This window comes from Anabrus simplex, chromosome 5, assembly GCF_040414725.1.
Source record: "Anabrus simplex isolate iqAnaSimp1 chromosome 5, ASM4041472v1, whole genome shotgun sequence".
Lineage (NCBI taxonomy): Eukaryota > Metazoa > Arthropoda > Insecta > Orthoptera > Tettigoniidae > Anabrus > Anabrus simplex.
This window is the reverse complement of record NC_090269.1, coordinates 369764405-369792142: the sequence shown is the minus strand read 5'-3', so window position 1 is coordinate 369792142 and position 27738 is coordinate 369764405. Positions and strand designations below refer to the sequence as shown.

Sequence of the window (27738 nt, the reverse complement as noted above, 5' to 3'; positions counted from 1 at the left end):
AAAGACATTGTTGATGACGATCGACAGGTGACAGTATCAGAAATACAACTTATAAATCTCATTTCTTGTCCTGTATTGGCATCAACTCAACTACGATTAGGCTGAATGGAGAATCCCACCTTCCAATACTTATTTGTTTTTTATTGCTAGTCTATGTATTTATGTAACATAATCCAGCTTAAAATCTAATTGCTGTACATACATACATACATACATACATACATACATACATACATACATACATACATACATACATACATATCCCACGTCGTTCCATCTTAAGTGATGGGTCGGCGAACCAGGCTTCTCCACCACCTGCGGTCTCTGAACTTCTCTCCTTCTTCAATGCTTTCCAAAGTATGTCCTCATTGTTGAATGTCAATCTTCACCATGTCCTTGTACCTGAGTCTTGTTCGCCCTCTTGGTCTTTTGTCTTCAAGTTTTAGATCATACATTTGTTTCGGTAATCTGTTATCTCCCATGCGTCGCATATGTCCATACCATCTCAGTCGCTGCACTGTTATTCTGTCCTGCAGCCTTACAACTTGAGCCTGCTTATAGATTTCCTCATTACGGACTCTGTCCCTCCGTGTTTTACTGATTATGCTACGAAGAAATCTCATTTCTGCTGCCTGGATTCTACTAACATCTTTATTTCTCTTGGTCCATGTTTCAGAACCATAGGTCAGGATTAGTATGTAATAGGTTTCATATATGACTCCCTTACATTTTTATGGTATTTTTTTGTTCCATATTATGTCTTTAACTATTTTGTAAAAGTTGCTACCTGCCTGAATTCTGTGGGAAATTTCCTTGTCTATAGAACCAGTATCAGAGATAACACTTCCAAGATATTTGAATTGATGGTTCATCTGTAGCTGTTTCCCCTCCATTTCAATGTGTCCCATTGGTTGTCCATATCTCTTCATGACCATAACCTCACTTTTCTCTTGGCTGAAGATGAGTCCATATTCTTTAGCAGCTTCTGTCCACGAGTTTATTTGTTCTTGAAGGTCTTCCTTAGAGTCTCCCCACAAGCATATATCGTCCGCGAACAACATAACTTTCATTTTCTTACCTCCAATGGTTTGGTGAACTTTTCCCTGAATCTCGTTCATCACAGTGATGAAAAGAAGAGGAGACAAAACACCACCCTGTCTTAACTCAGATTTTATATCAAAGGTTTCAGTCATTCTTACAGGAGTTTTGACTTTACTTTGGGTATCTTCCCACAAATTCTTGATCCTGTGTATCATGTCATCCTGGATTCCAATTTTCCCTCAACTAGGAAGAAACTAAGGCAATGTACAAGGTGGTGGAGGGGGAGGTTTATCTTCTTAATGCCATATAGCTGTAAACATTGCAGGGTGGATTGATACAGATCTTCAGATACCTCAACCCAGTGCTAAATCTTCTCAGAAATGTACATTTTACTACAGTGCTTAATAATGTGTTTTCCACACCTTCTCTCTGTTCACAACATCAAATGCTTTCTTTTACCATAATTACCATAATTACAGTATTAAAAAAGTACATGTTTCATTCCTAATGTGGAAATCTGCAGCTAAAATGATAGAAGAATTGGCATAAACAAAATTAATGTGAGTCTCCACATCCTAACATTTACAAGTTTGTGAAGAACTGTACAGACTGACACATATTTTAAAATTAATAGTTCAGAAAGGGAACTCTGTGCAATGGTAGACAAAGACACTAAGCCAAAACAAGATGTTATTGAAAATGAGCTGCCTCAACTCTTTTCTGAAATGCTCACCAAAAACAGTTAGGAATTATAATAAATTTGCATACCCCTTGAGATGAACCTACGTAGCCTAGTGGTACACGCACCACACTTTGAATGTCACTGATCTAGATGTTTCCCTAGCAATGAAGTATTATTGTATGTAATAGTTTGACATAGTGCAGGTAGCAGGTAGGGACCCTCTTCGGAGGCAGCCCTACCCAGGGAGTGGCGCCCCTGCCTATGTGAGTCCCAGAGCACACTGACCCGGTGTGTAACATCTGGTATGGGTTCCAGCTCAGGGTTACAAGTGAAGACCTCAACGGCATCTACGGCGGAGAAGGTGGACTTCAGTACGGCGGAGATGGCGGAAGGGGCATACCCGTACCGTCTGTACTCCAGAGGAGCGGCTACGAAAGGCGTCTGTCTCCATGTTAGGGGCGGCCTAATTTTGAACCTGGCAGTAGGTATAAAATGCCTTTGGGTGTGGCGAGCCCATCGTAACAATAGCCTATATGGACAAAGCAGATATGGTGTCTCGGAAAAGGTTAGGGCGTCCCCTGCTAAAAGCGATGCGCAGCTCTTCAGGTGCTGGGGGAACTGTGAAAAATAGGCAACCAGCACCAAACTACATCAAAATTGCAACAGTTAATGTACTGACACTGACGGGAAAGACAGAAGAACTGGTTGACTTCATGATAGAAAAAGATATAGCCATACTTGGACTGTGCGAGACCAAGAAGAGGGGTACAGGGGAGATCCCTTTGAGAGAAGGATACAGGCTGTATTACAGCAGAGGACCAGAAGCAAAAAATGGAGTGGCCATCATACTTAGAAGAGAAATCCAAGAATATCTGGAATATACAAAGTACGTCAGTGATAGGATGATAATGATGAGACTCCAGTTTGAAAATGGCGTGAAAGATCTATTTCAGTTGTATGCCCCACAAACTGGTTGCATAGATGAACATCTAGAGGACTTCTTAGAGGAAGTGGAGAGACAGATAGAAGATAAGGAAGTACTATTGATGGGAGATCTAAATGCACAAGTTGGAATGGAAAGACAAGGAAAGGAAGATGTTGTAGGGCCCTTTGGATATGGAAATGTAAATCCAGAAGGCGAGTTGTTGGTGGATTTTTGCATGAGGAATCAAATGATTGTTGGAAACACCTGGTGTAGGAAGAAGAACAGTCAGAAGATTACAAGGTATGGCTGGGGAGACAGACGAACAAAGACCATGATTGATTATATAATCATAGAGAAAGAACACCGGAAGAACCTTGTAGATGTAACAGCCATGCCTGAAGAAGCCTTTGGTGGAGATCATAGAGTTGTGATAGGAAAATTGAAAGTTGGAAAGATTGAAAAACCCCAATTAAGAAGAGAGAAAAGAATTAAAGTATGGAAGTTGAAGGAGAAAAGCATACAAGAAGAATTTCAAAGGGAAATAATACCCTTGGTACCCAGGACAGAGGTGGGGAATGTTGAAGAGGAATGGAAAAGATTTAAGGAAGCACTGGTTGGATGTGCAGAAAAGGTGTGTGGTAGAACATCAGGAAATGTGAAAGACAAAGAAACACACTGGTGGAATGATAGGGTAAAGATTAAGGTGAAGGAAAAGAAAATGGCATGGAAAGCATGGAAAACATCTAAGACTGAAGAAAGTGGAAGAAAATATGTGGAGGCAAAGAATTTGGCCAAGAAAGTAGTGGAGGAAGAAAAGAGGAAAAGCTGGGCCTTATTCACACAGACATTGAGAGATGATACGCAGGGCAGCAAGAAATTACTGTATGGTATCTTAAGAAACAAAAAGAGAGATCAAGTAAACACCAGATTTGTGAAGGATGAAGGTGGTATAATTTTAACAAAGCCAGAAGAAATAAGAAACAGATGGAGAGAGTATTTCCAGAAGCTGCTGAACATAAGAACAGATGACAGTCATTCAATGGACGACCAGGAAAGGCAATTAGTTGACGAAGAAATGGATAAAGAAATTACAATGAATGAAATTGAAATGGCAGTAAGAAAGATGAAGAATGGAAAAACTGCTGGAATAGATGAAATTTCAGTGGAGATGATAAAGGCAGCTGGAGCTGTAGGCCTGCAGTGGACATATCGGGTTCTCAGGAAGGTCTGGGAGAATAAGGAGGTCCCTGAGGATTGGCAAAAAGGAATAATTATCCCAATTTTCAAGAAAGGTGATAAGAAAGTTTTGAAGAACTGCACAGGGGAATTACCCTAATATCCCATGTTGCTAAGATAATGGAAAGGATACTGGAAAGTAGAATAAGGTTGAGGGTTGAGAAGCAGATACAGGAAAATCAGTTTGGTTTCAGAAGTGGAAGGTCAACAATAGAACGCATTTTCATTATGATACAACTAATGGAAAAGCATTGGGAGTATGGGAATGATATGGTGATGACATTCATTGATATTGAAAAGGCATATGACAGTGTCCCTAGGACGAAAGTTTGGAACAGTCTGATGCAAAAAGGAATTGGACAGGGATTAATAAAAATGATCATGGCATTGTATAAGGAATGTTGTAGTTGCGTGCAAACACAAGTTGGCAGGACAAGTTGGTTCAAAATAACTAGTGGGCTGAGACAGGGAAGTGTTCTATCACCAATCCTGTTTACAATACTAATGGATGACATCATGAGAATAGCAAAAGCAGCATATGGAGGAAGAGAAATGAACATGATGTTATTTGCAGATGATATTGTGATTTGGGGGGAAGACGACAGGAAGGTTCAAGAACAGTTGAATGTGGTGAATGGGAAGATTGAAGAATGTGGATTGAAAATAAGTGTAGAAAAGAGTAAAACTCTTGTTATGACTAGAGGGGAGAAAGAAGGGAAAGGTCAGATTAGACTTGCAGACAAGCCCCTGGATGTAGTGGAAACGTTTAAATACCTGGGGAGTGAATTAATGAAGAATGCTCGACTGGATGCTGAGATTAGTAAAAGAATTCAAGCTGGAAGTTGTTTCTATCATAGTGTAAGAAATATGTTATAGGACAAAGATGTGCCAATGGAAGCAAAGGATACTATGTACAAGATGTATTACGTACCCATAACAACTTACGGAGCAGAAACTTGGACAATGACAAAGAAGGATGAGAGTCGAATACAGGCAGTCGAAATGAAATTCTTGAGGAGTATGATACAGAAGAGTAGAAGAGACAAAATAATGAATGAGAAAATCCGGGAAGAAATTGGAGTGGAAAAAATGAATGATAGAATAGAGAAGAGCCGACTAAGATGGTTTGGGCACATAAAGCGAATGAGCGACGAAAGAATGCCAAAAAAGGTGATGGAAATGCAAATCCAAGGAAGGAGAGGCCGTGGACGATCACGATTGAGATGGAAGGATACCATCCAACGCAGCATTATAGAAAGAAACCTGGATTGGGACACAGTGTTGGAGGAGGAGTGGTGGAAAGACTGAAGAAAGTGGAGAGGAACCATATTTGCCCCTACCCGGCTACAGCTGGATAAAGGGAAATGATGATGATGATGATGATGATGATGATGATGATGATGATGATGATGATGATGATGAGTTTGACATAGTCTGAATTCAGTGTTTTCTTAGAACCTTGATATTTTGGATCTCTTTTTGGGCTTTCTGCATGATTGTCGCATCTGTTATCCATTTTATGACATTCAAGACGTTTTTATCTAACAAGACTGTGCAATATTAAGTATTCTTTAGCAAGTAAAACTGTTGTCATAATTTCATCAGAGGAAATTCATTTATATAATGTGCATTTCTTTCAGCAAGAAATGGGGAAGAATTTTTGTTTTCCTGAAAGATATGCAGATCACTTCAAGTAGACGTAGTGAACTCTTTGGACCCACAGACTTTCTTGGTAAGACCTTGAAGAAGCTATAGAAAATATTTCTCCATAACTGTGTATCAAGTTGTTGTTGTTATTTTTAAGATTTGTATCAGCAGTTAGTTACGTGTGAAGTTAATTTTTATAGAATTCTTTTTTTTATTACGCTGTGCAGGAACATAATCATATTTTAATTTTTTAATGAGGATAGATCAAACATTTTTCCCTAAACTAGGAAGAAACTAAAGGCAATGTACAAGGTGGTGGAGGGGGAGGTTTATCTTCTTAATGCCATATAGCTGTCAACATTGCAGGGTGGATTGATACAAATCTTCAGATACCTTAACCCAGTGCTAAATCTTCTCAGAAACATACATTTTACTGCAGTGCTTAATCATACATTTCTTGTCATTTTTACATGGATATGTTTTTGGGCTGGAGGTCTATCTGGAATTAGCAACATCAATTTAGCATGGACAGAAATCTGACACCATGGTAACCAAGCAACCTACCTAGACTAAGTCTTTGTCATCTTCTTCCTCACATTATTACCATGTGCCAGAACTCTGCCTTCTATAAACACCAGGTACAAATGGCATTGTGTTTAAACGAGTTTCTGCTGTCTTTGACTAGCATTTCGTCTAGGTCACAGCAAAGCCCCTTACATGTACAAGAACTCCTGCAGGACAAAACCCTGCACCTCAGCATCTACGAAAACCATCAGAAGTAGTTAGTGCGACGTAAAAGCATAATGTTGTTATTATTATTATTATTATTATTATTATTATTATTATTATTATTATTATTATTATTATTATTATTTATCTTGTGAATATTTATGACCATAAAATTGTGTGCTAAATCAGCAACTCTTTTGTTGGACATAGATCATGATGCTACATTTTTAAATTTATTTATATGAACTCTTCATCTCCCCTATGGGTGGAGAGAAGGGATGCATTATCAGTACCCCCTATACGTCATAAGAAGCTACTAACAGTGGAACAACCAGAGAATATGTACTCACTCTCTCTGATCTCATAAGCCCAAAAACATATCCATGATACTGTATAGGCTTTTGGGCTTATGCCGTGTTAAGAAAATAAGGTGAAATTCTTTACATTTCGCAGTTGAGGACAGTCGAGATTTCTTCTGATGCCGCAGAGCACAGTTCTCGGTATGCTTTTCCGTGTAGTGGGATATTTATGTATATCTTTTTCACCATTATATTTCTTCTCACTATTACTACAACATTTTGACAAAAAAAATTCTTTTACTTCAGTACTTTGCTCTCTTTAAAGGTGTCAGAACATGAGTATTGTTTACAGTGTCTTGATTAAATTACTATATTAAACAAAAGGATTCATATTTTCATGAAATCTTCTTCACATATTTTCACAACTACTCAGAATGTAGCCACACAGTTGATACTGTCCTTGGTGAAAATCATTTAATATTCTATGAAATATTAAATGGAAAAGGAAAGTATTTTATCAGATGTCTTGATTGTTCATCATCATCTGTTTACAGTTCCAGTTTCCCAGGTACTGTTTTAAGAAGCCTCCTCCACTCTCCTCTATTCATGAATGTCTTTTCTTCACAACATCATCCATTGTCCTTCCCCTAGCTCAGTGGCGGTTGGTGGCTGTCGACTCTGGGGGTTCAATATTAGAAATCAATACACATCTTATGGATTTCCTGGAGAAATCTATAAAACTACATTATAAATCATGCAACAATAATTTCATTCAGTTATACACTCACCTATGCAGACTGCTTGTACATGAAGTCCTTTCTTCTCTTCTTCATTGCAGCAAATTTGTCTATGACAGATTCTTTAAGACCCTCCATATCCCTGACTAATTCCTTCTCAATCGAAACCATTGCAAGAGCGATCAGTCCTTCCTCACTCATTGAATTATGTAAGAAAGTCTTTATCCTCTTCAACATTGAAAAGCAATGTTCAGCTTCCAATGTTGTCATTGGCACTGTTATGATGAGTTTCAGTAAATTTATTGTTTCATTAAAGGTGGTCCCTAAGTTATTTTGAAGCAAAAACTGAAGAAGGTGTACAGCACCGGACACAGATAAAAAATCTACTCACATATGTAGAATTTGCAGTTTCATTTTATTTTGCTCAATAAAAGGATGAACTTCACACACTTTCTTCAAGGTAACAAATGGGAACTGCCTTTCATATTTTTCAAAACTATCAGCATGAAATAAGTTTGCCACAAGAAGATGATTGGTAAACTGAAAATATTCCCTGGCTTGGAGAATAATTGTGTTGCAAATTTCCTTGCCTGCTGCTTTCTTGGAGATGCATGTATCTGCATGTGGTCATTTTACTGGCTGGATCATTGTATCATAAGCATTGGAAACTGAATCAATTTTACTGTCTCTAACTTTTTGGATGACACATTCAAAATTATAAATTGCCTTTTTAATTTTGACTGGGTTTGATTTGATGTTCTCTTTTGCAATTGGCTGTATAAACTATCAACATGTGGCATTATTAAATAAAATACAAATAGCCAAAACTGAAATGTAGGATGTTCTAGTTTAAGGCACAATCCCCTTGCCTGTGATATTGTTGTACCTTATTACAAGTAAAGTATTGAATAGGTGGTTTTTTATTTAATTATCCTTGATATCTATGCCTATTGTTGTACCTTGCCGAGATGTTGTTTATATTTCTCCTTGTTCTTATAAACTACTTGAACAGTTCATGATTTAAAGTTCTACCTAATATTAGAAGCACATGGCACTCTTCTACCTACTATGGTGTCCAAAACTGCTGTTCATTTTGGAGAGTTAGAGAAAAAATTAGGTATGACACTGACATCTGAGAAAAAACCTGAATGTCTGTATTTTGATTAGTCTTGAGCCAGTGTTAGATTTGTGGCATGTGTGTAGCAGTGAACATAATAGACATTTAAATTCTTCCTGCAACAAAGCTTGAACACCTGCATGGCGACCACTTATTATATTTGCCCCATCATAGCTTAGCTAATGAAACTGTATCATTGTCAGAGGGGTTTAAAAAACTCCAGAATCTTTCCATAGGTTTCCCTGACTACAAAACAATTCTCAAAACTAATACCTAGGGATGGCAACAATATATCGGTTTTTACAAAATACCGATATTTTCCTTTCGATTTATCGGTATATTTTGATTCAATTTACCGCATAATATATAGGTTTTTCCATAAATGTATCGTTTTTCTTTGAATTGTTATTTTCGTAAATACATCCGCACTAGAGAACACCAATAATTCTTCAAGAGATGGTGCTAGTGAAGGTGGAATTGCAACCTGGAAATATCCAATTTAATCAATACCTTGCTCTGAGCCTCTGAAAGGCTGGATTATAATTCGAATACAAACGGTGGAATATGTAACACCGTTGCCTACGTGATTAGTACTAAGCCCTCCGCATGGCAGTTTACACAGTGCGAAATACGTTCTAGTTCCCGAGTCGCCACTAGACTTTGTGTTAGCCCTCCATTGTTTAACAACACAGACGCATAAGGAAACTGTGAAGCAAAAAGGTAAGTTAGTGAGTTTATAGGTGAGATAAGCCTTAAAATTAATTATAAGAGGCGTTGACTGGTGTATTCAGCTTGGGGTGAGTATATGGTTTATATTTAAACATAACATTAAGGAAATAGAAGCCTCCGTGACTCAGGTGGCAGTGCGCCAGCCTCTCACCACTGGGTTTCGTGGTTCAAATCCCGGTCACTCCATGTGAGATTTGTGCTGGACAAAGCGGAGGCAGGACAGGTTATTCTCTGGGTACTCCGATTTTCCCTGTCATCTTTCATTCCAGCAACACTCTCCACCATCATTTCATTTCATTTAATCTGTCAGCCATTAATCATTACCCCAGAGAAATGCAACAGGCTTTGGCAGTCAACACAGTTCCCATCCTCGCCGCTAGATGAGGCCTCATTCGTTCCATTCCTCACCCGGTCAAATGACTAAACAAGCTGAGGATTTACATTAAGAAAATGTTTTGTGCATATTGATAAATATGCAAGAGCCGAGAGAGAGTTTTTTGTAGACATTATATTCACAGGATGTTTATTGCGCGTGATAAACAATGGTTTATTGCTGTGTACCATTCTGCCAAAGTAAACTTAAGAAAGGTAGTGGCATTTCTTTTCACGAGCAAATGTAGAACTACGAGAAAAATGGGTCAAAATTATATCATGTCGGGGTGACGAGAAGAATAGCATGTGACAACCTTCCTCGAAGTCTGTAGTATGTAGTGAACATTTTGAAAGCCCATGCTTTAGCATTTCTACTAAAACTAGCCGCAATCAATGCCAACACTTTTTTCAGGGTATCCATCATATTTGCATGGCAAGAATAGGCTATGTACTACTACTAAAATGTTCTCATTCCTCACCTGAAGGAGGAGGCGGGCCTCTTGGACGGGACGCCGTCTCTCAGGCCGAGAGATGTGTCACGTTGAAGGCGATGCTCGGAGAAGGTGAGGAGGTTGGTGGCCGTGGTCTATACTAGGAATTGTTCTGGCATTCGCCTTAGTGCAGGAGAATGGAAAACCAAGGAAAATCATTCTCAGGACAGTTGACAGTGGGGACCAGCCATGAGGTCCAGCCCTGTTCCGTCTTCCGAATACAGAGGTGAAGAGCCACGGTAGAGCCGTGGCCACCCCTCCTCTGTTTGGTTGGCCAGTCGGAGTGCAAAGCTGTGGGACCACGGACCAGCCATGGCCACTTGTGGACCGAGACCCACTCTGCACTCATCGACGTAGGCTAGATGAATACTGCAGTGTTTTAAAATATACTATGAAGTATTTTCATTTTTATTAGGACTTGAACTTTCCAGTTGCAATGATACTACCTGATTCGTATGACCTCATCTTGAATTACTGGGTGATACATTTATTTTTCTTCATTAAAAGTCATATAAATATCACTTTCCTACTCAAAACGCAATGTTTTATATTTGTAAAGTGCTTTTATGTGCAAATTACTCTCGTAATGCCAATTGGAATCATGCTGAGGAATAGAGGGAAAACCTGACATCCAGCGGCACTATTTGAACTGCTGCTACTCTGTCAATTTAGTACTTGAAGAGACCGTGCATGCAGAGGCCTTTACTTATCTTATAGGCAACGATAACACCTAGGGACATTCCAATATACCATACTAAAATATATATTTCCTTCAATATCGACATGCCAATATTATCCTACTATCAAAACAAAATATCGATATACACTGACTGACAGAGCAAATGCAACACCAAGAAGGAGTGGTCAGAACTTTATGCCAATTGCAGGGTAGACTGACGTCACTGAGGTATGCTCATGATGTGAAATGCGCCGCTGTGCTGCGCACGTAGCGAACGATAAATGGGACACAGCGTTGGCGAATGGCCCACTTCGTACCGTGATTTCTCAGCCAACAGTCATTGTAGAACGTGTTGTCGTGTGCCACAGGACACGTGTATAGCTAAGAATGCCAGGCCGCCATCAACGGAGGCATTTCCAACAGACAGACGACTTTACGAGGGGTATGGTGATCGATCTGAGAAGGGCAGGTTGGTCGCTTCGTCAAATCGCAGCCGATACCCATAGGGATGTGTCCACGGTGCAGCGCCTGTGGCGAAGATGGTTGGCGCAGGGACATGTGGCACGTGCGAGGGGTCCAGGCGCAGCCCGAGTGACGTCAGCACGTGAGGATCGGCGCATCCGCCGCCAAGCGGTGGCAGCCCCGCACGCCATGTCAACCGCCATTCTTTAGCATGTGCAAGACACCCTGGCTGTTCCAATATCGACCAGAACAATTTCCCGTCGATTGGTTGAAGGAGGCCTGCACTCCCAGCGTCCGCTCAGAAGACTACCATTGACTCCACAGCATAGACGTGCACGCCTGGCATGGTGCCGGGCTAGAGCGACTTGGATGAGGGAATGGCGGAACGTCGTGTTCTCCGATGAGTCACGCTTCTGTTCTGTCAGTGATAGTCACCGCAGACGAGTGTGGCATCGGCGTGGAGAAAGGTCAAATCCGGCAGTAACTGTGGAGCGCCCTACCGCTAGACAACGCGGCATCATGGTTTGGGGCGCTATTGCGTATGATTCCACGTCACCTCTAGTGCGTATTCAAGGCACGTTAAATGCCCACCGCTACGTGCAGCATGTGCTGCGGCCGGTGGCACTCCAGTACCTTCAGGGGCTGCCCAATGCTCTGTTTCAGCAGGATAATGCCCGCCCACACACTGCTCGCATCTCCCAACAGGCTCTACGAGGTGTACAGATGCTTCCGTGGCCAGCGTACTCTCCGGATCTCTCACCAATCGAACACGTGTGGGATCTCATTGGACGCCGTTTGCAAACTCTGCCCCAGCCTCGTACGGACGACCAACTGTGGCAAATGGTTGACAGAGAATGGAGAACCATCCCTCAGGACACCATCTGCACTCTTATTGACTCTGTACCTCGACGTGTTTCTGCGTGCATCGCCGCTCGCGGTGGTCCTACATCCTACTGAGTCGATGCCGTGCGCATTGTGTAACCTGCATATCGGTTTGAAATAAACATCAATTATTCGTCCGTGCCGTCTCTGTTTTTTCCCCAACTTTCATCCCTTTCGAACCACTCCTTCTTGGTGTTGCATTTGCTCTGTCAGTCAGTGTATCTCGATATCAATTTTTTTTTAATTACAAGGATTTGAAATTATATTGAAGTTCTATAAAATGGAGACCACGACAGTTCCAAGAAAAACAAGATAATTAAGAGAATCAAATATAATGACCAAAATATTTTGTGTAAAATGGTATCAGCAGTAAAGTACAAAACATCAAAACCTAATTCAACCATGAATTCTAACACTTTAAATGTCTGAGTTAATGCTATTCACCAGAAAAAAAAGACCAATGACATCTTTATTCCCAGAATGCAATGATAAAGCCATAAATACTTGCACAGTAGATTCTGCATCATATTCTTAACAGACTTCATCAAGCATTACTGACACTATTTTTTCACTCTCTTTCACAGGTGTACTTAGTTCTTTCAAAAAGTGAATTATACAAGATCTATGCCTCGACTGCTGGCGCCTATTGACATAAATATATCTTGTGGCTGAGGGTCAATGAAAATTTGTGTTTCGTAAGTATAACCCTAGCAACCGTGCAGGCTGGTGCTCATCTGAAATTAGCAGCCGTTGATGGATATATTCCATGGATAATTAAACCGCAAATACCAGTAGCAAGATATTTCAACCAACCAATCGCGTGCACGGGCAGAATACCAATATTGATATATATGCACTGAGGTCTGATGATATTGTTGTTGGTCTTGGACTCTTGGGTGATCATTAACGATATATCGATATTGTTTGAATATACCGATATATTATGTGCAATAAATATCGATTATCGAAAATAAGTTTTCAATATATCGCAATATCAATATATCGGTATTTAAACATTTTTTGCCAACCCTACTAATACCAACTGGGAAACTGTTGAGTTATCAGTTGTTCCATCAGCAATGATAGACACAAAATTTGCTTCTGATACTTCCCTTTTCACTCTTTCTTGACATACTGCTAGCAGATCAGATGTAAGGTTTTTCAGGCGTTTGCTGTATTAACCAGTGTTTTGTCTTAGGTCTGACACTAGACTCATCAGAGTGGAATGTGTCAGACCCTACCCACTGATGCTGGGCTGTATGCAGGTGAACTTATCAGAAGCCCTATATAAGAGGCACAGTCTGATAACTGCATACGGGAGATAAAACTTCACAATGGAATTATTGCCCGCCTAGCAATTCCGAATGGAAATTCTAAGTTCCCAAGGAGGGAATTAGATATTTTTCCACCAATAGAGCATGTCAAAAAACAGATCAGATGTAAGGTTTTTCAGGCGTTTGCTCTATTAACCAGCATTTCATCTTAGGTCTGACACTAGACTCATCAGAGTGGGGTGTGTCAGACCCTACCCACTGACGCTGGGGTGTATGCAGGTGAACTTATCAGAAGCCCTATATAAGAGGCACAGTCTGATAACTGTAACATACTCAGCAGTGGCAAACACTGTACTGAGGGCTACCAAGGCTATTGGTGAAGCTTAAACCTCAAATGAGAATGACTGAAATCCAAAACACATTTTAATGTACCATAAGTATCTGATGCATTGTTCCATTTACAAAACTTGAAAGCAATGAGAAAAAATGTTGCTCATATTTCTCCCCTCGACTCACTTTGCACAGCTTGTTGGAGAATGATTTAGATGTTGATTCCCAAAGGGAACTTGAAATATTAGTCCCGAATGAGTAAATTTATAATACCAAAATAAATGGTCCATTATTGGACATTATAAATTTTCCAGCTAACTCATTCCTGGTTGCCAGTGTTTCACCCCAGTGTGCTAAGTTGGGCTCATCAGTTGGTAAATGCCTATGCACGATATGCACTAGCCATGCGTCTTGGTGGGTCTGCTATTTACCAACTGATGAGCCCAACTTAGCACACTGGGGCAAAACACTGGCAAGCAGGAATGAGTTAGCTGGAAAATTAATAATGTCCAATAACGGACCATTTATATTGGTATTATAAATTTACTCATTCAGGACTAATACTTCAAGTTCCCTTTGGGAATGAACATCTATATCAGGGCCTCTCGAACGCCCAAAATCTCACGCGTGCAAACTGTGGTGCAGAGTTCCTGTGCACAGTGCATCAGTCCCACTTGGCTCGGACCATCGCTTCGCTTCTGGCTACTTGGCTAAGCTCGGCTCAATTCAGCTTAGATTTGGAGCGCTACGGAGCAAGTGAGGAAGAGGGAGACAGGCGGAGGGAGCGAGACAGGCGTGGGGAAAGAGAGAGGCAGCACTATTGCTCCAAATCGAGGAGCGGGGGTCTGCACTCTCTTCAACCAAGCAAAGTCGTCTTTTGCACCATGCACAGTGCATGAACCAGGTGCATGCACCCTGAGAGGCCCTGATCTATATCATCTGATGGCCAGGCAGGCATCAAGTTTTGGAAATGAGACAAAGTCTATCATAGTGCATTGGCACTGCCGGTGGCTTCATGTAGACTATGCAGTGGCCTCCACCATATGCACTAGCCATGCGTCTTGGTGGGTGTGCTATTTACCAAATGATGAGCCCGACTTAGCACACTGGGATGAAACGCTGGAAACCAGGAAGGAGTTAGCTGGAAAATTTATAATGTCCAATTATGAACCATTTATATTAAAGAATGTCTCTTTGGTGTGGGGACTGAGAGGATAGGTGTGCCAAAGCTACAGTCGGTCAGTTTGCCATGACTAATGAGGGAGAGAGAGCAGTATAAAGATTCAAAGTTCTCTGGAAGTCTCTGAACTGACACAATTGACCATGTGTTATGATAATTATCACGTGTTTGTTGTTGCATGTGCAAGCATGCAAGACATCTTACTGATTTTTTTATAGAACCATGCATTCCTTAATGTATGTACCTCCTCACCTGATACTTCTGAGTTATATTTAATTATATAACAGAGTGCTGGTAATATAGTTTTCTTTTTATAGGTGGATATCTGCTAAAATGAAATGCAATCATTCAGGTTTATTGTTCTCTTTTGTTGTTTGGAATTGAATCCATGATCAAGGGTTGGACACCACCACTGAGGTACTGAGGAAGATAATAAACCAGTGAATGACAGGTATGACCGCTGGTAATGCTGTAAAATTATTTTTAATAATAATAATAATAATAATAATAATAATAATACCTGTGTGGGGATTTACCAGTTACCTCCATCGGGCACGTCCCATTGGAATTGGGGAAGCTCGCTGGCTCTGCCGCCAGCAGAGTCAGAGGGTAGTAGGGAAATAAAATACCACCATGAAAAAAGAACTGGTCCCTTGCCTGGGTTACGACGAAGACTGGTAAATGACCTGAAGCCAGAAAACATCTTGAGGCAACCTCTAGGGCTAACAACCCTAGTTGTAAAAGGATGGGTACCCGTCCAAAGCAAAGTCAAGTCAAAAATCATGATGGCACAACATTTCAAGAAATATACCCCAGGGGGTAAATCTTCGGATAAATCCCTCGTCGTGAACGCCACTGTGCACGAGTCTCATTCGGATTCTGGGGGAGACTCGACATCATGCAAGAGACGAGTCGGAGCATCTCGGTGTACCCCGAAGAGTCAAAAACTCAGGCCAAAATCTAAAACCTTTCTAGCAACTTTCAACATAAATTCACTTACACAAACTGGCAAGCTGAAAACCCTCACCAAAGCTCTTCACGAAAATCAGATATCCATAATGGCCCTACAGGAAACAAGGTACCCGGATGAAGAGATTTTTGAATCCGAAGGCTACCGATTTTTCAAGAGCAAAGCGCAAAGAGGAATCCTCAATGGAGCTGTGATGCTTGGAACCGTGTTTGCTGTTAGAACCAAGATCCTTAAATCGGTTGCAAATTTCGAACCTGTGAATGACAGATTGTCTATACTCACAATTAAATGCGCAAACAAAACCTACGCCCTAGTTAACGCACATGCTCCTACAAACGATAAGAACAAGTCTGATCCAGACGAAGTTGATAATTTCTGGGACCTACTGGATGAAAAATTAAACGAAATCCCCAAACACCATATCAAGCTTCTTTTGGGTGACTTCAATGCCCAACTAGGTCGTGAACAGAAGTACAAGAAAGTTATAGGAAATTACCCTGCTCACAAAAGAACCAATCCCAATGGCAAAAGACTGGTGTCCATTTGCGAAAATCACAACCTGCAGGTCATGTCGACCCACTTTCGCCATCTTCCCAGAAAGCAAATGACTTGGCGTTCTCCTCCAAACTCTTGGAGAGTTCCAAATTGATCATGTTGCAATCTCCAGGAGAAACAGCCCTGAGATTATGAATGTCAAGGTAAAGAAAGGCATCAATGTGGCCTCAGATCACTATATGTCTCTTATCAAATTCAAACCAATTCCCGCAAACAAAAGGAAGACAACCAAACAGATCACACGCTTCGACAATGATAAACTTCGGCAAAGGGTCGAGGAGTTCCAGGAGAAGGCTAGACCAAATGACTGTGACTTTAACAACGCCAAAAATCTCCTTGTTGAGGCCGCCAAAGACGTTGCAGAAATCAAGAGAAGCAAAAAGCATGCCTGGTGAAATGGTACCTGCGAATCAGTCCTCCAAGAAAGACTCAATGCGTGGAAACAGTACTACTCTACGAAATCAGAAAATTATTGGGAAACCTACAAAACCCAACGTGCCCAAGCAGCTAGGGTGTTCAGAACTGAGAAACGTAAATACGAAAAATCTCTCATTGAAAAGATAGAACAAAACTTTAGGAAGAATGAAAGCAGAGAGTACTACAGGGCCTTCAAACGCAAACTCACTGGCTATAAACCATCATCTCTATGCTTTGAGCGAAAGGACGGCACTCTGGCGACGTCAGATGAAGAAATTGCAGCATTCTGGCAGACTACTTCAAGAATATACTTAATTGCTCTAAACCGCAAAGCCCCATTGAGACCAAGGAACCCTTACTCAGGTACCCAGATTCCCGACCACCCGACAGAGATGAAATCAAGCGCCACATTGCCCGTCTCAAAAATAACAAAGCGCCGGGGGAAGACTCAGTAGTAGCAGAACTATGGAAGTATGCCCCAGAAGAATCACTTGATATCTTGCAAAAGCAAATAGAAGAAATTTGGAACAAGGAGACCCTACCCGAAGATTGGAAAATAGCTTTGATCCATCCATTACACAAAAAAGGCAGCATGAAGAACATCAACAACTACAGAGGAATATCTTTGCTACCCGTGACTTACAAAATTCTATCACTTGCCATCCTGGAGCGTTTGGAAGCACAAGTCGAACATCAAATAGGTGAATACCAAGGAGGGTTCAGAAAAGGTCGCTCAACAGCCGAACAGATCCAAAATCTCAAAACGATCATCAGATATTGTGCACTAAGGTCCAAGCAGTATGTGTCTGTCTTTGTGGACTTTAAGAAAGCGAACGACTGCATTGACCGGGAAGTCCTGCTAAACATCTTAAATGAATTTGGAGTTGATTTGAAACTGCTGGCATTAACTAGAGCCACCCTGACCGATACAAAATCCAAGGTGAAGTTCCACGGATGTCTCTCGCATTCCTTTGACATCAAAACAGGAGTCCGACAAGGTGATGGGCTATCCCCGATACTCTTCAACTGTGTTCTTGAAAAGATCATCAGAACCTGGCGGGTGAGATTACAGGAAACCAACTACAGTGCATTGAGAATAGGAACCAAATCCAAGGGGATCACAACAGACTGCTTAGCATTTGCCGATGATATTGCTGTTCTCTCAAACGACATAGAAACCGCTAGAGCTCAAGTTGAAATTTTAAAGGAAATTGCCGAACAAACTGATTTGCAGATATCGTTTGAGAAAACGGAAGTAATGACTAACATCAAAGAGGCTCCACCAAAACTCCATACGAAATACGGGGACATCACCCGAGTAGACAAATTCAAATACCTGGGTGAGATAATCATGAAAAATGGACTGGACAAAGAAGCACTTCAGGAGCGAGTACGCAAACTGGAAATAGCCTACCAAACATCCCGCACAATCTACAACAAAAAATGCCTTTCCCAAAACACCAAGATACGTCACTATGAAACAGTTCTGAAGCCAGTAGTTCTATATGCAGCCGAAACCCTGTCTCTAAATGCCAACAAAGGACTCCTTGAAGAACTGGAGAAAAAAAACCGCAAAATTGTGAGAGGAATCTTGGGATCAAAGTACAGAAATGGAATCCATCAAAAGAGATCCAACGAGGAAGTCTACAGCAAAATAGAGAAAATTACCGACACAATCAGAAAAAGACGGGCACGGTTTTACGGTCATCTGAAAAGAATGGACGGAAGAAAGTTAACTAAAGAAATCTTTCACTTTTTTGATTCAAACCCCAAAACCACAATTCCCTGGTTTAGAAATACCAAAGAAGACCTGCAAATGCTACATATCTCAGCTGAAGACGCCCTTAACAGAGATCTCTTCCGCAAGAAAATATTGACGAACGGGCTAAACCGAGACGAGCAACCGAAGAGAAGACACGGTGCCCCTTGGACAGAGGAGCGCAAGCAGGCCCACTCACAAAGAATGAGGGAAATTTGGGCTCTAAAGAAGGCCAAGTTCAGTGTCAAATGCAACAAGACTTAACGTGGTCCTTGATGGCCCCAGCGAATTATATATATATATAATAGTAATAATAGTAATAATAATAATAATAATCATCATCATCATGCATAGCCTCTGGAAAGGCTAGGTGGTTACCTAATGAAGATGAAATTAATGGTGAAGATGTCATAAACACCCAATCCCCAAGCCAGGGAATTAAGAGTACAAGGAGGTTGATTCCAAGAATCAAATCAGGGCCATCGGACTAAAGGCAAGCATTCTATCCATTTAACTACAAAGCCGGACTTTAATTTGCAAAATCTAGAATACGAATCAATCAATACTGATCTGCATTTAGGGCAGTCGCCCAGGTGGCAGATTCCCTATCTGTTGCTTTCCTAGCCTTTTCCTAAATGATTTCAAAGAAATTGGAAATTTATTGAACGTCTCCCTTGGTAAGTTATTCCAATCCCTAACTCCCCTTCCTATAAATGAATATTTGCCCCAGTTTGTCCTCTTGAATTCCAACTTTATCTTCATATTGTGATCTTTACTACTTTTATAAACGCCATTCAAACTTATTCGTCTACTAATGTCATTCCACGCCATCTCTCCACTGACAGCTCGGAACATACCACTTAGTCGAGCAGCTCTTCTTCTTTCTCTCAATTCTTCCCAACTCAAACATTGCAACATTTTTGTAACGCTACTCTTTTGTCGGAAATCACCCAGAACAAATCGAGGTGCTTTTCTTTGGATTTTTTCCAGTTCTTGAATCAGGTAATCCTGGTGAGGGTCCCATACACTGGAACCATACTCTAGTTGGGGTCTTACCAGAGACTTATATGCACTCTCCTTTACATCCTTACTACAACCCCTAAACACCCTCATAACCATGTGCAGAGATCTGTACCCTTTATTTACAATCCCATTTATGTGATTACCCCAATGAAGATCTTTCCTTATATTAACACCTAGATAGTTACAATGATCCCCAAAAGGAACTTTCACCCCATCAACGCAGTAATTAAAACTGAGAGGACTTTTCCTATTTCTGAAACTCACAACCTGACTTTTAACCCCGTTTATCAACATACCATTGTGTGCTGTCCATCTCACAACATTATCGAGGTCACGTTGCAGTTGCTCACAATCTTGTAACTTATTTATCACTCTATAGAGAATAACATCATCCGCAAAAAGCCTTACCTTCAATTCCGCTCCTTTACTCATATCATTTATAAATATAAGAAAACATAAAGGTCCGAAAATACTGCCTTGAGGAATTCCCCTCTTAATTATTACAGGGTCAGATAAAGCTTCACCTACTCTAATTCTCTGAGATCTATTTTCTAGAAATATAGCAACCCATTCAGTCACTCTTTTGTCTAGTCCAATTGCACTCATTTTTGCCAGTAGTCTCCCATGATCCACCCTATCAATATGCTTTAGACAGGTCAATCATGATACAGTCCATTTGACCTCCAGAATCCAAGATATCTGCTATATCTTGCTGGAATCCTACAAGTTGAGCTTCAGTGAAATAACCTTTCCTAAAACCGAACTGCCTTCTATCGAACCAGTTATTAATTTCACAAACATGTCTAATATAATCAGAAAGAATGCCTTCCCAAAGCTTACATACAATGCATGTCAAACTTACTGGCCTGTAATTTTCAGCTTTATGTCTATCACCCTTTCCTTTATATACAGGGGCTACTATAGCAACTCTCCATTCATCTGGTATAGCTCCTCTGACCAAACAATAATCAAATAAGGACTTCAGATATTGTACTATACCCCAACCCATCATCTTTAGTATATCCCCAGAAATCTGATCAATTCCAGCCGCTTTTCTAGTTTTCAACTTTTGTATGTTATTGTAAATGTCATTGTTATCATATGTAAATTTTATTACTTCTTTGGCCTTAGTCTCCTCCTCTATCTCGACATTATCCTTGTAACCAACAATCTGTATATACTGGTGACTGAATACTTCTGCCTTTTGAAGATCCTCACATACACACTCCCCTTGATCATTAATTATTTCCACCATTTCCACCGATCAGGTGTTGAGTATTGGCAGTGGCAGAGGCTAGGGCAGTAACTTATGAAACAGCCTTGACAACACAGCCGGCTACTCCTTTGGCTATTGCCTGCAGCTCAAAATGCTTAAGGTTTGACGTTCATTAAACCAACTATTGAACAGGATTAACCTATGACTAGTGGTAACCCACGACTTGATCCCAGCATACGCCACTAACAATCAGTCTCACTTTGGCTCAACTTCATGTCTCTTTCTTCCAGAACCCTTGTCTGCTACCTCTTCTCTTGATTCAGTGCACAGCACAATATCGTCTGAGTACAACAGAGTATAACACCTCCATGGTGACATTAAAAAGGAATATACTTAGGGCTTGATGAAGTCCAACCTTTACCACAAGGCTGTTTGTCTCTCCAACCAAACAGCTTCTGACTCTGGTTTTTCCACTTCCATACATCTCTCAAGCCCACTAGATGTACTTTTCCAGCACTCTTAAATATTACAAACCATTATTCTCGTCATTATTCTGTACTGAAAATAGCTAATCACAAAGTTTACACAAGGAGTAATTTTAATACCATCTATTCAATACAATTTATTCCACTATTGTGTGGTCAAATACACATAGAAAGTACCAGAATTTTAAAGGTATATGTTTTTCTCACTATTTATTGGGCATCATCAGCCTCGTTCAATCTTAAAACACACACTAGTCTGAGGAATCTTAACAAATTACTGTACATAAAACGTATTAATGAACACTTAATGGTGTTGATACTGTGGTTGCATAATGATCACAGCACAAATTTTTTTTAATAAGTACATATACTAAAATCACTTTGAAAAAATTAAAACTTTTGTCTAAAGTAATTGTAGTTAAAATTGAAATAATTGATAAATTCAATACAAAAGAATAAGAAATGTAGTGAATTACATTCCCATTTAATAATTGGTAGAAATGATACCGGTTTCGACCCTAGTCCAGGTCATCATCAGCCGATTAAGATGAAAAACAATGCATAGGATCAGTAGAAGAGGTGATATAAAAATGAAATGGGGGTAGACACTGTAAAACTTTGAAGAAGTAAAATGCAAAGCACTCAAAAGAAAACAGTGCGCAATTCTCTGAGCGGTAGCATAGCACACGCAGCACTAGGCAAAGTCCCACAATGTTTACAAATAGCAGAGAACGGTTAAATGAGCCAGTTTTTAAATACTGTCAGGCATAAAGTCACATCACAATCGAACACGTACGAAGATCCATAATCGTGCAGGAGTTGAAGATGAGTAGATCCATTGAAGCAACTTGCCAGCTCCCGGTGATCAGCGTGATGCATTCAATATCAGGCACTGTGGTTTCAAATGCCCAAAGTAAAATGGACAATGGCTTGACGGTCCAGTAATTTTCCTCGGTCGCGGGAAAGTAAGTATATAGATAAATATAATACAATTCAATATAGTTGAATAAGTAATTGTGTAAAAGTAAAAGTAAAACAATTTTTCACGTCAACTGTTCTAAGAATTCTATAGGAGCACAATTACTTATTCAACTATATTGAATTGTATTATATTTATCTATATACTTACTTTCCCGCGACCGAGGAAAATTACTGGACCGTCAAGCTATTGTCCATTTTACTTTGGGCATTTGAAACCACAGTGCCTGATATTGAATGCATCACGCTGATCACCGGGAGCTGGCAAGTTGCTTCAATGGATCTACTCATCTTCAACTCCTGCACAATTATGGATCTTCGTACGTGTTCGATTGTGATGTGACTTTATGCCTGACAGTATTTAAAAACTGGCTCATTTAACCGTTCTCTGCTATTCGTAAACATTGTGGGACTTTGCCTAGTGCTGCGTGTGCTATGCTACCGCTCAGAGAATTGCGCACTGTTTTCTTTTGAGTGCTTTGCATTTTACTTCTTCAAAGTTTTACAGTGTCTACCCCCATTTCATTTTTATATCGCCTCTTCTACTGATCCTATGCATTGTTTTTCATCTTAATCGGCTGATGATGACCTGGACTAGGGTCGAAACCGGCATCATTTCTACCAATTATTAAATGGGAATGTAATTCACTACATTTCTTATTCTTTTGTATTGAATAGGTTGAATCTCTTTATCAATTATTTCAGTTTTAACTGTAATATTCTTCAATACGGAACAATGAAATTTTTAACTTTAAAGTAATTGTGTCACATTGCATTTTTAAAAATATAGTTCCCATGTCTGACACTGAAATGGATCTTTTTGATAAAAAGCCTGAACAATATATTTCACGCTTGGGGAACAGATTATTAAAACAAAGGCTCCACAGGATAAGGATAGTACAGTTAAAAGACACAGTATTTGATGAAGTTGAAGTCTAATATTTAAAATTATGATGAAAATACGTAGTTGAATTGGAGGCGGTATAGATTAAGACATCTTGGAATGTTGGATAAAAATCGTAGTATGTCGAGAAGCACTAAAAACATTGAAGAATGTGTCGAAAACGCTGCTAAAATTATCCAATTACGATTTTTATCCAACATTCCAAGATGTCTTAATCTATACCACCTCCAATTCGACTTCGTACTTTCATCCTAATTTTAAATATTAGACTTCAACTTCATCAAATACTGTATCTTTTTTTTTTTTTGCTAGTGGCTTTACGTCGCACAGATAGGTCTTATGGCGACGATGGGAAAGGAAAGGCTTAGGAATTGGATGGAAGCAGCCAAGGCCTTAATTAAGGTACAGCCCCAGCATTTGCCTGGTGTGAAAATGGGAAACCACGGAAAACCATCCTCAGGGCTGCCGACAGTGGGATTCAAACCCACTATCTCCCGGATGCAAGCTTACAGACGCGCGCTCCTAACAGCATGGCCAACTCGCCTGGTACTGTATCTTTTAATTGTACTATCCTTACCCTGTGAAGCCTTGGTTTTGATAATCTGTTCCCCAAGCGTGAAATATATTGTTCAAGCTTTTTACCAAAAAGATCCATTTCAGTGTCAGACATGGACTATTAAAAAAAATGCAATGTGACACAATTACTTTTAGATGAATGTTTTAATTTTTTCAAAGTGATTTTAGTATATGTACTTATTTTATTCAATATTTTTTGTGCTGTGATCATTATGCAACCACAGTATCAACACCATGAAGTGTTCAACAATATGTTTTATGTACAGTAATTTGTTAAGATTCCTCAGACTAGTGTGTGTTTTAAGATTGAATGAGGCTGATGATGCCCAATAAATAGTGTACGAAACATGTACCTTTAAAATTCTGGTAATTTCTATGTGTATTTGACCACACAATAGTAGAATAAATAGTATTGAATAGGTGGTATTAAAATTACTCCTTGTGTAAACTCTTAAATATGTCCAAACTACATGTCTCTATAGCTTTCTCTGAAGCTATGAATGTCAGATATGGCTCCTGTTATTTCTCTTGGAACTTTTCCATAAGTTGCTTCAACACAAGGATAGCATTCATTGCTGACCAACCAGACATAAAGCCAAAACCGCTCCCTTGCCACATAGACCCCCTCTTGCAATCTCATCAATAATCCTTTTCCACATTTTCATGGTGTGGGGATTTTTTAAAACTCTCCTTCCACACACTGGGTTTTTCTTCCTGTTGGTAAATCTTCATGAAGAGATCCCAAAGCAAATCAATCCCCTGTTTACCTAGGGTTTTTATACCTCCACAAGAATCCCATCCAGACCCACCTATTCTCATTCTTCATCCTGTTTTCAGCCTTCTTTATTGTCGGTCTACTGATATTCTATGTTAGACCGTCATTTGGTCTTCCATCTTCTCTTCATTCCTAACAGTTTACACATTTTAGAAGTGTCTTGAAGTATTTTTTCATCTTTATTCATCATTATTACACCTTTTTGCTATATTTGTCCTTCCAAATCTTTTATTTGTCTCATATGAGACATTTTATATGAAAGTTGGAACTCAAATAGTGGCAACTATTTATTTACAACAGATACAAAAGAGTTACATGTTAGTAACCTATACTGTCCTTCAATGTAGTCACCAGCATTGTGTATAACCCATTGCCAGCGATGTGAAAGTCATAGTATACCTTTAGCAGAGCCTGATCTGTTGATGGTGCGAATGGAGCGGTTTACTGCCTGTCGAATCTTTGCAATAGTTCTGAAGCAAATGCTCATGAATCATCTGGTTTTGATCACTGTCCAGTAACGCAGCAAGAGCATGCACTTCTTCTTCACTCGTAGGACAACCTGCCCAATGAATGTCCACCACAGTTTGCCGACCATCGTTGAGGCTTTTACCCAACGTGCCACTGTTCTGTAAGGCAATGCAGATTCCCCGCAAGCCTCTTGAAGACCTTGATGACACTGTCATGCTGTACGACCTCTGGCACATTCAATCTTGATCCAACTCCGTTGTTCCTGTTTGGAACTTAGTGACAACATTATGTTAGATCACTTGCTCATCCGTGACTGTGTTTCTCTCGCTTGTGTGCACGAAGGTGATGTGGGAAGGGCGAGTCCATTTGCTCTGAGGTAAGGTAGGTATATAACCAACGTGTGCTATCAGTGACAATATTAGATTCCGTTGCCTAGCGCCTCCATAGCAGCGTTGCCACTATTTAAGTTCCAACCCTCGTATTTGTGACACTAATTTATAACATATGCTTACATATTCCCAATTGTCATTTATTGTTCAAGCAAACTGTGGAGGTCTCCTTGGTCTATTCCTTGGCTTCAGTATTCTGAGTCTGGTGGAAATTATCTACTTCATCACAGCCCGTCTCTTCAACAACATCTGGACATCTAGGAAGAGTTCTCAAACATTCGTTGGTGAAAGGAAAAAATAGAACATAATTTCCAAAGAAAACATAAATATTCCAGAAATACAATGAATAATTAGCAATTTTGTAGTGATAATATGTCAAGCTCAGATTTGACAATACTGCCCATGATTATCAAGCAGAACATGAACTAAATAAGCAGGCAAATGTAAGTAGCAAAGTTGGGAACTGCCACTTAAAAACTGAATGAAAATAAATAGTTTAAAATCAACTTCAAACTTATAAAGTCATATATAGAAAGGAACTTAGTCTTTTTTTGTAGTTTTTGTCCTTGTTCCTTCTTTCAATTGCTCCTCCTTTCCTCAATGGCCTGTTATGTTTATACTGAAATATGTTCCTTTCTAAGGTTTTTTTCTACATATGATTTTATTCATCATTTGTTTATTCTTTTCTATTACATATTGATCTGTTGTACTCTTTTTCTACTGACACATTTGTCCTGTGTGTATTGTCTTTTACCACCTCTATTCACTTTTACCATTTTTTTTTTTTTGTATCTTCCTTTTTCCTATGTTTATCCAGTTTTCACTTGATATTGCACTTCAGTAATCAAGACTGAATATCAGTCAAGAAGGCTCCTTAATGAATGTTGTTACCAACCAAGAAGGTGGGAAGCAGACACAAACACACTGGAAGCTGAGTAGAAATGGATGTAGAAGAACTGTGATGGATAAAGAGAGAACTCCTCTATGTGTGTGGATTTTTTCCCCTGCCTTTTCCTGTTTTCTTGTTTATCCTTCTTTCTGTTGCTCTTCCTTTCTACACTGGCCTGCCTTGTTTATACTGGTGAGTGTTCCTATTCAGTGAAATTAGATACCGGTACTTTATGAGAGTGGCTGGATGAACAAGGAGGGACTGTATAAGGAACACCACCATGCTAGAAACTCAGTTCCAACTGGGATTAGCAATTGAGACAGTCAAGAAGAGGATGCTTTGCTATTGTGGGCATGAATGTTTTTTTCTTTTTCAAGTTGCTTTACGTCACACCGACACAGATAGGTCTTATGACAACGATGGGAAAGGAAAGGGCTAGGAGTGGGAAGGAAGCGGCCGTGGCCTTAATTAAGGTACAGCCCCAGCATTTGCCTGGTGTGAAAATGGGAATCCATGGAAAACCATCTTCAGGGCTGCCGACAGTGGGGTTCGAACCTACTATCTCCTGAATACTGAATACTGGCCGCACTTAAGCGACTGCAGCTATCGAGCTCGGTGGGCATGAATGTAGGATGGGAGATGAAAGAAAACTGGTGGCAGTGATGGAGACATAAAAACAGAGAGAAAATAATGAAGAGGACGTTTAACGCTAGAGTGAGAAGAATATGCAGAGGAGGTGTTCTTATTCTCTACATAGGAAACTGTTGTGTGCCTGTATGTCAATGAAATATAAGGGCTGTTATTTTTCAACATCCAATGGGCTATAAAAAAAAAAAAAGATGCACTGACATAACAAAATGATTTTATCACTAAAAGTTTAGTAGTTTCATACTTATTTTTCCACGTAATCACCAAAAGGATTTAGGCATTTGTCATATCGTGACACCAGCTTTCCGATGCCCTCTGCAAAGAAGTTTGGCGCTAGTGAGGTAATGTGTGTCTGGACAGCTTCCTGAAGTTCTTCGTATGTACGCCACAAATTGAGGTTTACAATCAGTGAACTTTCTACAGCAATCCCAGACACTTCAAGGTCTTTCGTGTACACAATTATGACTCAACACTTAGGATACCAGAAACTTTGTTCATGGTGAGTCCCAACAATGTTGACTGACAATCACAAAACTTAGCGAATGGCGTCAGCTGTAATGTTTCTCATGTGTTACCTTAGTGAGGAGGAAGAGTTTTAAAAGTCTATCATTACTGATGATGAAACATGGGTCCTGTCTGACACTCCAAAAACCAAAGAACAGTCTAAGCAGTGGATGCATCCTTCTCCAAACAAGCCAAAAATGTTTAAACTGACACTGAGCAACAAGAAAACAATGGCTACCATTTTTGAGACCATAAAGGTGTCTTGTTGGTGGACTTTATAGAGCAAGAGGTTGTCCAGATGAACAATACCTCACAGGCAGCAAACTTCTTTGCAGAGGGCATCGGAAAGCTGGTGTCACGATACAACAAG

The 27738-nt window shown here is 40.0% G+C and overlaps 1 protein-coding gene across 1 annotated transcript in view; it reads left to right on the top strand.

Annotated features, from left to right (window-relative positions):
• LOC137501006 (uncharacterized) overlaps positions 1 to 25759 on the top strand; it is a 146953-nt gene extending 121194 nt beyond the window's left edge. Inside the window, exons 13-14 of the mRNA XM_068227839.1 lie at positions 5525 to 5616; positions 25480 to 25759. Of these exons, the coding sequence (XP_068083940.1) occupies positions 5525 to 5616; positions 25480 to 25628 (241 nt within the window). The 3' untranslated portion in view covers positions 25629 to 25759. The remainder of the gene's footprint in view (positions 1 to 5524; positions 5617 to 25479) is intronic.
• Positions 25760 to 27738: the final 1979 nt, after the last annotated feature.